General features: G+C 33.8%; 1 protein-coding gene and 1 long non-coding RNA gene across 13 annotated transcripts in view; one reads left to right on the top strand and one right to left on the bottom strand.

Annotated features, from left to right (window-relative positions):
- Nucleotides 1-16,819, top strand: part of LOC146997940 (uncharacterized) — a 188,426-nt gene that overhangs the window by 11,541 nt on the left and 160,066 nt on the right. For 5 of the 8 annotated variants that reach the window (XR_015040155.1, XR_015040151.1, XM_085812661.1 and 2 more), the window contains one exon: nt 3,327-3,363. Coding sequence is in view for 1 of the 8 variants with exons in the window: in XM_085812661.1 (XP_085668787.1) it covers nt 3,327-3,363 (37 nt within the window). In the remaining 7 variants the exon portion in view is untranslated. Of the gene's footprint in view, nt 1-3,326; nt 3,364-15,446; nt 15,739-16,819 lie in introns of those variants that run through there. The other 3 variants (XR_015040153.1, XR_015040154.1, XR_015040152.1) reach the window with 2 other exon arrangements.
- The window catches only part of LOC146997941 (uncharacterized), a 108,997-nt gene that overhangs the window by 2,045 nt on the left and 90,133 nt on the right, over nt 1-16,819 (bottom strand). Inside the window, exon 3 of one of the 5 annotated variants that reach the window (XR_015040157.1) lies at nt 4,089-5,228. The exons of the other annotated variants lie outside the window; for them this stretch is intronic. This is a non-coding gene — a long non-coding RNA (uncharacterized LOC146997941). Of the gene's footprint in view, nt 1-4,088; nt 5,229-16,819 lie in introns of those variants that run through there. 5 annotated transcript variants of the gene reach the window in all.

The raw sequence follows: 16,819 nt of genomic DNA, 5'->3' as shown, positions 1-16,819 counted from the left end.
TAGTATATTTGACAGTGCCAATAATTTTCAGTATTGAAATTCTATTCAGTAGCATTGTTAATAAAACTTTTGAAGAGTCATTTGCACTTGGATTCATTACACAAGTAGTGGTTTGCTAATTTTGATGACTTTGAGTATCCATAAAACTATTCTGTCATTTTAGAGAATCAATAATACTTTTTATTTCAGTTTAATCATCTCTTTGTGTGTCACACCTGAAATCTTCTCAAATGTTATTGTTGGAAAAGCATTAACAATATATTATCTGGTTAAAGTTTTAAGCCATAAATATTGTTTTTCTCATAATTTTAGATGACCATACCAATAATAAAAACATTACTTAATTAATTATTTAAAATGCATATTTTGGCAGGTGATGAAGTCAAAATATTTTATCGGTTGGAAACCTCATGATTCTGTGTGCTTAACGCTACGTTAACAGCCATGTTACCAATTATCATTAACCCCTCTCCCGCCATATTTTCTTCCACAAACTAGCATCTGTCACCGAAAACTTCCTTTATTATATGAAAATATTTCTATCTATTTGTTAAAAGTTCATAAATAATAACGTGAAAATACAAAAAAAAATAATAATAAATAAGTGAAGAATAATTTAAATTGGCAAATGCGAACAATGACGGTGATAATTCAACAAAATGAACGTTAGAGAAATGGTTGCAACCTTCTTACAAGCGAATAGGTTGAATCTGCCGGATTACCAGGTTTGAACTATTATCGCCAAAGTTGGCGATGTTTACATTTGCCGGGTTCTTTGCGGAAGTGTTCCGAAATTCTAATTAGATGTAAACAAATTTCATTTAATAATAATTAAATGCCGTGTAAAGCTTCAAACTTATTTTTTTTTTAACTAATACTTAAAAGATCTAACATTGTGGTTCTCAACCTATTTTGCCCTATTCCACCCCTTTCACCATTGCTAGAAGATCATTCCCATCATGCCCTTCCTTTTCAGTACTTGAAAAATGCATATATATATTTATTTAGATTGCTTTTGAACTTACTTTATAAATTAAACCAAAAAAAGTACAGAAAATGTTGGTATATACCAGGATTCGAATAAAAATAGTTTTTTATATTTATAAACCACAGCTGCCAACTCTGCTTTTTCTTCTGGTCTCCTGGTAGATCACCAAATCTCGATAAACTTGTCTCAGTTGCAACAAACAGGGCGAAAAGAATGACCAAGGTAAGAAACGTTTTTGTTATTATTTTGAAAGGAAAAATCAGTGACAAGATCTTACTTACCATTGTATCATTCATCAAGAAGCGCTTTGTGCTCAACATTTCCAGAAGAAATTTGCAAAGTTATGGAATTCATAATTATATTATTGTTAACCTCATTATTACTACAGCTTTTAATCATCGCCAGTTTAAAGAATTTTTAGTTGAAATGGAGAGCGAGTACTCAGATCTTCTGCTGAATAATAAAGTGCGTTGGTTATCAAGAGGAAATGTTTTGAAATGTTTTGCATCCTTATTAACAGAAGTTAAAGCATTACTCCTTGAAATGAGTGTTTATAATCCAGAACTAATGAATGATCAGTAGATCCAAAAATTTTATTTTATGGTAGACGTTACATCTCATCTAAATCAGCTTAATCAAAAAACTATAGGGAAGAGGTGTGTGTGTGTGTGTGTGATTATGGCAAAGCCTCGAGGGCTATCTGCCTAAGAGGAGGGATGCCTTCGTGGAGGACTTTCTAAGGGAAACTGGCTCGTTTTTAACACGTTACACATGGGGAAAACCACGAAAACGCCCATGCAGCCAGCCCGTTCGCGGGATTTGAACCTCCTATAGGGAAGAGGAAACACAATTTTTCTGATGTTGGAAGAAGTTATTTCATTTGAAAGCAAATTATCTCTTTCTGCTCAAGATTTTTGAAACAGAAACTTTGGTTCACTTTCCAAGCCTGTTGAAACATTCTCAAGAAAATAGATCTAATATTGACATTTGCCATTTCAAAACAACAGTTTTATGACAGAAGTTTTTCTCAGCAGGTTTCAGGAATTCTGAATCAGCAAAGCAACATTAGCCTTTGTTAAAAAACCTCTTAATACTAGTGCAACGGAATTGCATTTCTCTGTTTAATATTCACATTGGCAACTCTGAAATCAATTGCTGAATTTAAAAAAAAAAAAAATTATGAAACTTGAAATTTGAACATTTTAAGTGCTGATGTAGAAACATTGGAGAAAAATAAATGTGTGCTTAGTTCACAGCACAAGTAATCTGGAGAAGGAAAACATGTGGAATAATATTATTCCCGACTCATGTAATCAGCTTAAAATCTAACGTTTGATGTTTTTCTTATTCGAGTCTACATATTCATACGATCAATAATTTTCAAGCATGAACTTTTTGTCAAGAGTAAATAGAGAAGTCATCTTATTCATGAAAACTTGTAATAAGGCTTAAAATGAAAAACAACATACAAAATGCAAACTTTTCAAGAAGATGCAAGGCCATTGTTTACATTAGTGTTTTGTTAGTCATTATTGCGATTCAAGTTTTTCAATATATTGCAATTCTCTTTTATCAATAAAATAGTATCGTTATTAAGTATAATATCAAGTTTTATTCGACATATATATATAGTTTAACTAAGACTTAAAAACTGAAATATTGAGTTAATTTTAGGGAGTGTTGTGGAGCGAAAAAAGATGTAGTGTTGAGAAAGGTATAAGATGGTTTGGACATATGCAGAGAATGAATGGAAGAAGATACTTGAAAAGAGAATACAAGTATTAATAAATACAGTGCTGAACTGTTGATAATTGACTCTGTTGACTAATGAGTTTGCCTTCACTGGCCAAAGGGATATAAAACTGAACTGAGAGCAAATTGTGTGCCATCTCAAACCTTTTCTGCTGCATGTACTATGCCCTAAAAGGCTGAATTGTTATTATGCCCAACAGTGTTATGTTGTTATATGTAAAGATTTTAAACAATTATTTTTTTGTAACTGTTTCTGAAATTATTAACTTAGTGTTTTATGTTCAGTTTCAGCAGTTTTCTTAGTGTTGATTAAAGAGTTACTGTTTATTACATTTGCTATTCCTTATTACTGCACTAAAGGCTATGATTCTGTATACATTAATTAGCAGCATGTTTAAATTCTTAGTTAAAGGTCTTCAATTTAGTTTCATAATTATTTATTGTATACCTTCTTCATATTCATCTTAAATTTCAGAAGAAATTTACTTCCCAGTTTAGTCCTTTGAAGCAACTTATATGTAAATATTGTATAGCATATTCTGTTATGTACTGACTATTGAAATGCATTTTTATTTCTTTTTTGCAGGACATTTTGCAGTTTGAAGTCTCTATGTACTACTGAGGTAAAAAAATTCTTTTATATCTAATCTGAAAATGAAATATTTTTTCATAGGCAATAAATTCAGTTCTTGACAACTGCATTCTAAATTAGAATTTTAAGCACATGTGAGAAAACAGGAAAGTGCTTTCCAGTATTTAATTTTAAAAAAAGTTGAATTTTTATTTTCAGAAATCATCTTAAATTTATTTAATAAAGATCATGGCAAATGATTCCAAAATTTTTGGTGCATGTTTTACTTGTCCCCAGAACTTTCTGAGTTGTCCTGCTGTGGATAATTTCTACATAACCACTGAATTTCTGTGATTCTGATTAATTCAGGCTCCTAAGAACTTGATGTTTGTGTCATTATTTGATTTTTAGGAAAGTGATTATTCTAAACCTCATGTTTATAAAAAAATTTACTGTAGTTTGAAAATATGAGTCTTGGATGATAATATCAGCGACTCTTTTAAATATAAGCTACAACTTGCTTAAAAGTATCTTATGCAGTTAATGCCACTAGATACCTTTCAACATAAAAAACATCTTCAGAATTATTTTTATTTCTTGCATTTGCTGCAAACATGAAAGAAAAGAAAAATCTTATAATTAAATTTTGTTGCTGTTAAACATTTCTGTAGTAGAAGATAAGCATGTTTAATTTATAATACTTTTTATGTATTGTTTGACATATTTAGAAGTATTAAATATGTATATGATGCACAATTTTGAAATCTACAAAATAAATTTTGTTGTATATAAAATTTAATTATAAATATTGAAGTAAAATAACAGACAATAACATTGCAAAATTAAAAATTTACTCTTACAAACACTTCAAAAAAGTGAGAATAAAATGCATTAAAAATTTAAGCAATATTTTTTATAATTTAAAAAAGTATCTCTTCATATAGTATTAATAAATACAGTACAAAGTTCGAAATCCGCACTAGCCGATTCCGGATTTGGGATATTTCCAAATCCTGTGGGGGGCTGTAAAGTAATGTTGCTTTCTTACATTAAATTCAAACAAATAAATTTGTAACAAGTTTTTATTTTTAAGCAATAATATAATCACCCTCGTTATCAGCAACCTTTTGCCATCTAGTATGCAGATTTCAATCCCAGATCAATAAAAATCAATTGGTTTTTGAGTAAAATATCTCAAGATGGCATTTTGGACATCATCAAAATTTTGAAATTTTTTGTTACTAAGAAAATGTTGTAGGGATTGGAATAAATGGAAATCCGAGGGTGCGATATCGGGCGAATATGGTGGGTGAGGCAGTACCTCCCACCCCAATTCATTATGTTTTTCCAGTGTTCGTCTTGCACAGTCGTGTTGCAGAATGACGCCTTTTCCGTTGACAATCGCCGGATATTTTCCAATTAAAGATTGGTTCACTAGATCCAATTGTTCAGAATAAAGGTCTACATTAACAGTTTTTCCAGATTTCAGCAATTCAAAATGAACAATTCCACGAATACTCCACCAAATACCCAGAAGTGCCTTTTCGGGATGTAAACCCTTTGTAACCCCTATTAAAACTGCCTTTTGAGTTTTGGATTATCATATAGGACTTATTTTTCTGTCTCCACTAATCAAGCGATCAAAAAATGGTTCTGTATGGTGCCGTTGAAGCAATACATTGCGTGTGATGGATAGGTTGGCCTTGTTCTCTTCGGACAGATTATGGGGGACTCAAACACCTGCTTTGCTTATTTTTCCATTCTGCTTTAAATGTTTTTGGTCGACCAAGGTTGGTTAAGAGTGTTTGACAGTTCCTCGATTGTTTGACATTGATTTGCGTCCACTTCTGCCCTTAGCATGTTGTTGTCTATCGTTGTTGTCGACATGCGTAGAAACGACATTACTTTTTGGTCCCCCTAATAATAGATCATCAATTTAAATCTGGTAAGATGGCATGCAGAAATTATACAATTAAAATTATGAAATTGTAATTTATGAAATAAAGAACAATTATGATCTAAAGGGTATCAAAATTTACAAAAGAAAGCTTAATATTTGTTTACTTTATTAAACATTTCGTTCAATGCAAGTTGTTTAAGATGCTCCCACAAAAAATTCAAAAAGTTCCTTTTTCTTTTTTCTTGTGTCATATACAGTGGACTTTCCAATGCCATACTCCTCACATAATTTTAAGACGAATATGCCTGTATGCATTTTTTGCAGCAATTCCACATTTTGTTTAATGGACTTCTAAACATGGTTTCGCTTTGTAGATCCCTTTTGTAACTCCAGAATTGGAAACTCTTTTCGACATAATCGAAAGTTCAAGCTTAGTTTTTATAAAATTTCTGTAATAATAACAGTCTGCGAAAATTAATAAACTGGGTCAAATTAGAAGGTCAGGGAGCAGCGCAGTCTGCTACATTAATTTAAAATGCCTTAGAATCAGTAATGATAATTTTAGCCTAACTTAATAGCGTGTGTTATACGTTATTGGCTATGTATCACAAGATTGGCAACGAAACCCAAGTGGTTTCGCTAAATTTTGTCTTGCTCCTATAGCGTTCTGAATTAAGCCTGAATTGTAATAGTTTAGTTTTTTACTATACCTACGTTTATTTCTTGCACATGCTTCAAACTAATATGAGTCCTGAATAAATAAACTCCCACATATATACTTAAGGCTTTATCTAGGGCTGGCGCTTGAAACCGCCTGGTATCGCCTCTACAGGTCCTAAATTCTGCTGCAAAGCGCTTTTGTAAGTTCTAAATTTTAACCATGCCTAAACTTTGGATCCCAGTGCTTTCCCTAAATCATAAATACTTCTCATCCCTTAATTTTGACACTCGGTGCTTTCCCAAATTCCAAAAATTTCAACTTCCCTAAATTCTGCCGTCCAATACACACATATCTATAGTGCAGGACGGGTTTAAAAATTTTGCTTTTAATTTTTAGCCTATTATTATGTTTTTTTTTATATGTATGTATATAAATGCAACAAAATAAAGAACAAGGTTATAAGGTATTTCTCCCGCCTTCCTAGCATCCCTTCGTGGTATAGTGGTTCTGCATGCTGAGCCGGTATTGTCAGAGGTCCGTGGTTCGATTCCCAGCAAAGGCGTTGTTAATTTTTCATCTTGCCTGCTTCCAGAAAAAAATACCTAATGTCTCTAAAGTGGCGCCCGAACTAAAAGGGTGTTTCATGAGGATTCTCTGCGCCCAGGATTTGGCGATTGGGTCCCCTAAAAACCTCAGTCGCCCTTTCAAAAGGGGAGTATGTAAGGTATTTCTCGTGCCTTCCTAGCATCCCTTCATGGTGTAGTGGTTCTGCACGCTGAGCCGGTATTGTCAGAGGTCCGTGGTTCGATTCCCGGCGAAGGCTCTGTTAATTTTCATTTTGCCTGATTCCGGAAAAAAATACCTAATGTCTCTACCAGGTATAAAATATGAAAGAAAAAAATCTTAAATATACAATGTTCATTAATGTATGTATATGTATATAATATCAATATAAATGTTAGGTTCTGAAGCAATTAGAAAATTTTTAATTACGCATACACACACATATATATATACATTTTATAAGCATATATAAAATAAAGCGATTTTTAAATTACTTATATGGTTTGTTGTGGTTTATTTAAATATAGCAAAGCACTCGACGGCTATCTGCCTAAGGGTAAGGATGCCTCTGTAGAGGACTTTCTAAGCAAAACTGGATCGTATATGCGTTATACATGGGGAAAACCACGTAAACGCCCATACAACATGAAAATGGATTGTCTGGTCCGCACTTCTTAAGCAGAAGTATCACCAGAGCCAATAGGCTAAGGAAATTTTCAATTTTGGAGCAAGAGCTCAAAGATCAAATAATGCCAATTAGAATTTTTGAAAGACCTAGTTAGAATTTTGAGGTCTTCTGACTAGGAGATGTGTTGGCCTCGCCAACGTCTTTATTGAAAAAATACATTACATAGCATGTTTTTATATTTACAAAACAAATTATTTTTTGAACATAAATTGAGTTATACAATGCAACATAGAATGATAGGAAGAACAAAGTAAAGAATCAATATTAAGTATTACAATAATTAAATGATTAATAACATGGCAAATAAAAGTACAAAGATATTACATGATACGATTGAATTTACAAGTACAGATCTAATTCATTGTGATATGAGTATTCCAATATAAGTACAATAATATTATATAATACAATCAATTTATAAGTACAGATCTGATTCATTATGGTATATGTATTCCATAAAACTTGATAACAAAGATCGTCCCTTGTCGTTCTTAATTAGTTGTTTTAGAGTTTCTAAAGTTATATTTTGTTTGAAAATTTCTCTACGTTTTGTTGATACACTGGAACAGTCTATAATCATATGAAGTGCATCTGCGGATTCACTACCACATTGACACTTGCATGTAGATTCCTTTAGTTTGAATCTGTTAATATAAATCGGAAAGGCTCCATGATTAGTGATAACTTGATTTAAAAAAAATCACTGAAATGCCGTTTCTCCGAAACATTCGGTAGAAGTGTGAACGTTTGTCGTCCTGATGCTATTACTCATAGGGATCTTGCAGTCTAGGTACGTGTTCGAGTAAATCCCTTGTTTGGCTAGCTCGTCGGCTTTTTCATTGCCGGCAGTGCCTTGGTGTCCTCTTATCCAATGAAGCTTTGCTTTTGTAAAAGCCAGTAATTTCTTTATGGCGATAATGTTCTGATTATAGATATTGTATTTATGGATAGACTTTAAAACAGCCTGGCTATCCGAATATATATGCGCAGGACTGGGGTGTGATTTTAACCATAGTAATGCCGACTTTAATGCTAAAGTTTCAGCTTGATATACTGTACTAGTCTTATCCAGTTTAAACATAAATTGATCGTGACAAACTCCATTCATGAAGGAACAGAAGCCAGCTCCAGTGCCGTCTTCACTTTTTGAACCGTCCGTATAAATTTCTAAACCTTTATTGATTGGAGGCTTGTTGTCCCATCCGAAGACTTGAATATGAGCTGGATGAGAATGCCATTTAGGTACTGGGAATTCAATCTGATCCCGTGAAAGTTCTAAGTCCTCATATTTAAAGTCAGTCCATCCTCGTTTGGTACGTTGGATGATGCTTTCCATGTCCAATTTAAGATCAAGCGGCATAATTCCAGCAATCACTTGAAGAGCTGCAGTAGGGGCAGTCTTATAGCTTTTGGTCATTGCAAGAAGTGCTATGCGTTGTATAGAGTTTGTTTTGTTTCGCATTTTTACCGTAGGTGGGTACCACCAGGCAGGACATGTGTATACTATGGTACGCTCTATTGCACGTTTATAAAGTTCTTTCAGAACTGGTTTGGGCATCCCAAATAATCTAAGAAGATTGTTCATTATTTTACAAACTTTAGATTTAATATAATCTAGATGAGGTAGCCAGGTAAGGCATTCATCTATGACTATTCCAAGATATTGAATGGATTTTTGTTGCTTAATGATATGATCGTTCATCTTTATTGTCGGTGCTGAATAGGCTGCACCACGCTTTTTGATTGCTATAAACATAGACTTTGACTTTTCGGGAGAGAATTGAAGTTTGCACTTGAGTGCCCATTCTGATAGTTTTTGAAGCGCCAACTTTGCCTTGGTTTGAATTTGCATATGCATAGATCCTGTTACTAGGAGTGAAACGTCGTCCGCATAAGCTTGGATGTGGATTCCATCTTCAAATTCGAGTTTTAAAGCTATATTCATTACTATATTCCAGAATAGTGGTCCAGAGTTGGATCCTTGTACACATCCTTTTTCTTGTTTTATGGAGTATTGAACATTATTTATTTCATAGATTATATGTCTATTATCCAATAAACTTTCAATAACTTTATAAATATTTAGAGGACATCCCAGATTGCGGAGTTCCTGTAGTAGGAACGGCCACCAAATATTGTTGAATGCACTCTTGATATCCAAAGAGATAACGTTGGCGTAATTATTATTACGTCGGTTTGCTTCTATTTGTGAGACTATGTTGTCCTTGATGGCATCTGCTGAGCATTTTCCCGCCGTGAAGCCATATTGTTGTTCACTTAATTTGGAATTCGATACTAAGAAATAAGTCAATCTGTTAGTGATTAATTTATCATAGACTTTACTCCATGCGTTAAGCAAGCAAATAGGGCGGTAAGCATCAGGAAGCTCACCATTTTTTCCTTCTTTTGAGAATAATACTAATTTCGCTGTCTTCCAGCAGTTAGGAAATATTCCTCGACGGAAGAGTTCATTAAGTAACGCTACTTGTAATTGTGGGTTAGCATAGAAAACTTCAGCTATAATTTCTTTAGATATATTGTCCATTCCAGGTGCTTTGCCTGGATTGAGGGATTTGATAGCATTTTCCACTTCTGGAATCGTAAACGGAACATCATTTATTGAATTATATGGATTCCTTAAGTTGTTACGAATTGTCGTATGAAACTCCGTGTCTTCGCTGATTATATCTTTAGGAAAGTGGTAATCCATTAGGAAACGTATAGTTTCTTCTATTGTGGAAGTCTTGGTTTTATCTGGTTTGAGTAACGCTTTTAATTGTAGAGGGGATTGCATAGTCCCCTTAGCAATGTCATAGTGTACCCCGAAGGGTGAACTAGGACTTAGACGCTCCAGATATCTTTTCCAGGTTGTTCTTTTGGCTTGCATAAGCTTTCTTTTATAGAGAGCAAGGTCTTTTTCATAGACTTGCTTATAGTGTGCCCTTAGTTCGTCATCATGAATACATTTGTGATAACGCTTTCTCAAAGCGAGGATTCTTTTTCGTAATATTGAGAGTTCCGGGGTCCACCAAGGGACACCTTTGTGTTGAGTTTTAACATATTTTCCCTTGGCGGGGGTTGCCAAGTCACAGTATTCCTGTATTTTCTGAGTCCACTTAATTATAAGTTGATTAAGATCAACTGTATCTTTAGGCAAGTAAGATTCCATTGAACCAAAAAAGTGACCAATTTTTGCCTTCAGTAAGAGCCAATCCATTTGTGTAAGTTTATATTTGACTCTTTGAGTTGAGCTAGAATGTTGATACGTAATTTCAAAAGAGATATAACAATGATCACTTAAAGTGATACAGTCCATAACTTTCCAATTATGAATGAAAGACGTGGAAGAGATTGATCTGGAAGCTGTAATATCAATCCAGCTCTTTCCCCTTGTGCAGTTGTAGGTAGGGGGACCATCCGGATCGTTTTCAACAGCCAGTCTATGCATTGTTAAGAATTCTCTAAGTGTGCGTTTTCTGGGATCCTTGAAGGGGGAGCCCCAGAGCACACTTTTCGCGTTTAAGTCGCCAAGGAGAAGAAGATCATGTTGATCGTCAAAGTAACGTTCAGCTAAGTTTAACAGAGTAGTTAAATCTGTTAAGTCCGTTATAGGTTGAGTATAACAGTTAAAAATGGTTATTGTCCTATGTTCAATTTTTAATGTAATAACATTTAAAGTAGAAGAAGCGTAAGTATTCAGAACCGTAAGTCGTGGGTTAACCACCACTGTGGCTGTTTTGGGGTGGTCATTTGGAGAAAAAATGTTTGAGTCGGAAAGCCAGACGGCTTGTCATTGATACAGTATGGTTCTTGAATAAAAATCAAGTCGTATTCAAAGATACAAGTCTTTAGTTGTGCTGTTGCGACATGTGATCTCGCTAAATTAATTTGCAACGCTTTTATATTTTGAATAAGTTCTCTAGCCATAATTGATTTTTCTTCGAAGATCTTCAATTTCTAGCTGTCTGCTAGGACAGTCTTTTGAGAAACTTGAGTGCTGCTCGTCAAGGTGCTTATCACTATTCGCATTTCTTTCTGCACAATGAATACATCTTTGGTAGTTATTGTCACAATTTTTGTGGGAATGTCCCACTTCTCCACAATGTCCACATGCCTCTTCTGTTTGGCATTGTTTAGAAATATGTCGGTATTGGCAGCATTTAAAACACTGCGTTGGTCTGATGTATTCTCTTAAATTGAAACGTTCCCAATTAACGCACAGTTTGCGTAACTTAGTAAGTGTTTGAAAACCTCCGGTGAGGTTTCACAAACCCAATGATTTCCGTTCTTATGCTTGATAGGAAATTTAACCTGTAGGCCATCACCATCGATGCCTTCGTTTTGGGCTAAAATGGCTTCCTTAAGTTCTTCCTTAGTCAAGTCCCTTGGAATATCATATATTATAATTTTAGGAAGCCTACGTGTAGGACGAACAATTTGTAGGTCCTTTTTAAGTTCTGGTACAGTATTTATTTCATTTTCTAGCGTCTCTATGTCTTCCGCTTTATTGGTCTCTATTAAGAGACCACCTTTTGCCTCATTTTTAAGTCTTTTCACTCCAATGTGGAGCTTTGTGGGATCAATAGTTTTTAAGAGCTTCTTTCTGATGTTGTCTGGTTTATCCCCTTCATTTGTGGGGTATAAAATAGTGACATGTTGTTTATCTGGTTTTCTCCATGTTTTGGATCGGTCACGAGCTGGACGTTTAAGTACGTCCGCATAAGAGTCTTTAATGTTTGGCGTTTGATGAATTTGTCCTTCCATGTGTGCCATCTCGACACACTGTTCAGTTAGAAGGTTGAACATCAATTGAAATTGATGTCGAATATCAGCGGCTACTGCCTTGTTTATGCCAGAATATGCCAGAATTTGTCAATATTGTCTCTAAGGTGGCAATATATGCCTGTCCTTCTTTGAGAATGTCTTTAGAACTCATTTTGATGTAGGTAGAGTTATTCAACGCTTAACTAAATAAGATGCACTGGGTCTGTAGACCGACCTGGTACCCTGGGGTTCACACCAAGTCAGTAAGTAGTAGGCACTTTTGCTCAGGCTTTCGACCCTCCTTGGAGAGGGAGCCCCCCGACCTTGCCAAGGTACCCGAGCACTGGGAAAGCACGAATGAACAGGTGAAACAAATATTCAAAATTATATCAATTTTGCACATTAATATCGCATTTCAATCGCATACAAATCGTATTTCTAATCGCTTTCCCCGGGGAGCGTAAACGCCCATACAGCCATTCCGTTCACTGGAATGCGAACTCCGGACCGAACTATCACTGTTTAGCGGCTTTACCACTCAGACGCTAATGAACCTTCTCCTCACATATACATGCATATATATATTATAATATTTACATGTAGAACATATGTTATGGTGAAATACCGAAATCTGGAGAATGTCGACTTTCACCGGTGAATGTTGAACATATAAGAATATATTTCTTCTCCGTAATTCAGTCACGAAAAAAAGCACTTGAGACTTAAAATAAGAACTTAAAACACACAGTACATTGAAAATGAGAAAGGAAAATAATAGAAGTTAAAAACTTACTTAATTATACAGTGCGTTCTAAATGAGAAAATAAAATAATAGTAATAAAAAGCTTACTAAATTATGTGACTCAAATCTTATTTATTGCAACAACTTAAACTATTATGACTTCTTATGAACTCTCTTTTCGACCTACACCAGAGCATATCTGTGATTGTCGACATAACACCGGTGAGGGTCCGAATGTACAAGAATGTAATGCAATATTCGATCTTTCACCGATGTATGTGGTAAATGTTGTCATTCTCCGGTGAAAGTCGATATTCTCCAATTTCGGTGTTTCACGGTAACATATACGTACACATTAAATTATTAAATTATATTTGCATGTCGATAAATTATATTTACAGGTTGATCATTGATAAAAAATTATAAAATATTGTACGGAATTACTTCGCTTCCTAGATTTTTCGTAAGCTTCATCATATTTCTAAAACAGAATCTAAGTGGTGATCCCATTTGCAAGCTGTTTATATATCTTATTTTTTCTGCACTGAATTATATTTAGAGAATTATTTCACATGATTATAGCTGAAAATGCAGTTTTACAAATGAAGAATTTAAAGGCAAGAAGAGAATTAGGTCCTTTTCTAATTATTCTTGAAGCATTTAAATTAAGAAAAACAAATGGCAGATTAATAGAGATCACTGAAATAAAGTGCTCATAGAGGACAGATTAATATGCAAATAAATTTTAGTTTTCATTAAGTAAAACAGAATTCATCTGGCTTCTGTGAGAAAGGAATCAATCCAAGAAACTATTTTTCTATTTTCGCAATCATAATTTTTTAAAAAAATATTCAAAGAATTCATATTCAAACATTGCAGTCTATTATAATCAGTAATAATTACCTAAAATGCAATTTTAATCAATATTAATTCTCATTTTCTCTTTGATAACCCCTCTTTAGAGTTAAATAGCAGTCACAGCATTTTTCGACTACATTTTCCTTTATAATATGCTTACGTTTTCATTTACAACTTTTAATACTCTGGGAAAATTTCAGTATGAGAACCCAGAAAATTATTCTTAGTGATGCTAAGATTATTGATCATTGTCATGCCGCTGTGCTTCAAAAGAAATCCTATTGTTTAAAGGTTCATATCCTTAACCTTCCGACGTTCATATCCTGGCCTTAACATTACATTCATATCCTGACCTAAAAATAAAAGCTGTGAGTCAGAATTAAAGGGGTTGCTCATAGGCAACCTTAGTTAAAAAGAAGTTAGAGGAAATGTTAATCAATGCATAATATTATCTTTTGAATTAAACACTAACACACTATTTGATCAAGTTCAAATAGAAAACAGATATTCGGCATTTGATTTGAAAACAGATTAGACTTGCAAACAGATATTCGGCATTTGTAAAGAAAATAAGGATGAATCAATATGAGTTTGTTTTCTGATTGCAAAACCATCTTAAGATACTATCGGATTTAATCTTTAAATTATTCCAATAATATTCAGAATAGTGGGGAGCCACTATTCTTAACTAAAATTCACTAACGCAAATCCTATTTTGGGTTGAAATGATTTTCATTAATTACGTTTTAGAATCTATTAGGTTATTTTTTTATAATACGCCGAGAGGTATTTTTGAAAATGAGCAATGCCTTTTGCCAGGACTCGAACCTGAACCTCTCGAATACGCGCCTAGTGTGCTAACCGTCACACCACAAAGGCATACTGGAAGGAGAGAGAAAATACATTATCCCTTTTAAAGGGCAAATGGAAATTAGGAAACCCGATCGTTAAATCCTGGTTGTGAAGAATCATCGTTCACAACATTTTAGTTCGAGCGCCACTGTAGAGTCATTAGGTTATTTTAAAGGAGCTGTGAAAAATGTGCAAAGGAGTCGCCGGAACTTGAACCTGCACCTCTCGAATACGCGCCGAGTGTGCTACGGTTACACCACGAAGGCATGCAGAAAGGAGGGAGAAAATACCTTATAACGTTAATGAAAAAATACTAAAAATATCTAAAAAGTTAATTTTTTAATTACCTCAGTTTTTGTACTGATAAATGATAAACTATTATAATATGAAAGAACAAAAGGAATAAAATTAATTATTTACTGATATTTGAGAACTCACTTTTTTACTTCCTTGTACGAAGTAAGTTGTAAATAATGAGACAGACAGTGAACGAAGTAAGTTGTAAGTAAATCAAACGAAGTAAGTTGTACTTTTGTAAGAAGTGTCGCAGCCATGAAAATTTTCGGGTATCATATTTCAATGAAAATACCCATATATTAACTGCTATCAGATACAATGAACGATGTTTTTGCATGACATCTGTAGGTAAGAACAGAATAAAGGACTCTTTTTCCCAAAACGGTTTGCAAAAAGGATTTAAAATGGATTCAGGACAGATTTTTTTGTGATGTCTAGATGTACGTATGTAAGTATGTAGCTCGCATAAATCAAAAACGAGTAGACTCAAAACGTTGAAATTTTGTATATGATATAACATGTAGTTGTGCACCTACCTTTTTGGTTGGATTCGGCTGCACCAAAAGTGTATAAATAAGCAAATATACCCACTTTGTAACTCAGCTGCGTGAGCTCAGTTTTTTTTAAAAATAATTTTTATATATTGGTAAATTGTGCATGTTTTGCTTTAAAAATGATTGAATTATGTTGTTCTTATCTCCCAGTTAAAGTTCTTATGCCTTTAGTTAATCTGCATGCAATAGTTGTAGAATTATTAGCTATTTAAAAGTTTTTTAAGTGCGGCTAAGCCTAATTTTTTTTTACTATAGCTGCCATATTTGTTTGCATTTGAAACTTAGCGAAATAGTGAATTCAGTTTCTGCACTTTTAGTGTCTTTTTGCCAAGTGGGACCCAAAGTAAAAGTTTTGTGCACCGAAAAATCTGCCTTCTTGTCGCTGGCATAACTACTTGTTTTTGCGTAGAAACAATAATTTTAATTGTAAAAATTGTTTTTTTTTAATTGTTTTAATTGTATTTGGTGTTTCAAGTCTCTATATTTTGCAATTTTTAATAAAGCTATTTTGAGGTTTTATGTATTTTTGTCTTGTCGCAAAGTGAGAATTGAATTAATTGAAAGAGAAAACTATCTCTAATGAGAGAGGAAATAAGTTTCAGTGAAATGCAGAAAAAAAATGTGCGTATAATTTAATATTCCGCGCAAGGGAAGTCGTGGTCTACATATCAGACTTTTTAATGCTGTGCTTACAACAAGAAGTGAAATAGATTTTGACAAGTAAATATAGCAGTACAAAATTGGGTGTGTTTCATTCACTATATGCGTAAAGTTCTTGATATTATCTATATCCATCACATTTAGGAGCTCACTTTCAGTTATATTAATACCAAATAATTCAGTGAAATACTTAAACCAGCTAATTTAATAAAAAAAATTCACACTTGTATTTTCGTACACTGAAAATTTTCTTATCCGTAATATAAAACACAGCACAAGAAATAAATATTTTGCAAAACAGACAATATATATATATATATATATATATATATATATATTAATATTTAATAAGAATAAATCTTATTATGCAAATTTGAAAGGTAGTTCTGAATATTTTTTAATTGGCTGTTACATTGGCGAATGGCAACTGTGTGATGAAATGACTTGAAAAAGTGGTGGCGCTGTCTGTTACAAAAGTAATAACTAAGTACCAAAATTCGCCACATCGCAAGTCACGACAATACCCCTTTCCTGGCTCCCGGCCACTTTATAGTTGAGAAAAACGGGTCATAGCAGTACAGCTGTAAAGTCGCTGAACGCTGGTAGTTTGACCTGGACTCAATTTTGGGCGAACGGGCTGGCTGCATCGGCGTTATCGTCTTTTCCCCCATACATAACGTGGGTATGAGTCAGTTTTCCTTAGACATTTCTCCAGGAAAGTATCACTGCCCTTACTGAGGTAGTGTGCTATGCCGTAATCAAATAAACCAAGCCAAAAATGTGAAGAAAACGACGAAACTGCGATGCAGCTAGGATATGAACCCTGTTCGAACTACCTGTTTTCACCTGTTTTTCCGCTTTGCCTCTGGTGAGCTAAATACAATTTGAAATGAATTGTATTAAGGAACTGGCAGAATTGAAGACTTTTAAGATTATATGACTGAATGTTGCTAAACATGATAGAAGCG

Source organism: Stegodyphus dumicola, chromosome 3 (assembly GCF_044657685.1).
Source record: "Stegodyphus dumicola isolate Sdum_Otavi_A_Nest chromosome 3, ASM4465768v1".
NCBI lineage: Eukaryota > Metazoa > Arthropoda > Arachnida > Araneae > Eresidae > Stegodyphus > Stegodyphus dumicola.
This window is presented reverse-complemented; position numbering and strand designations above follow the sequence as displayed.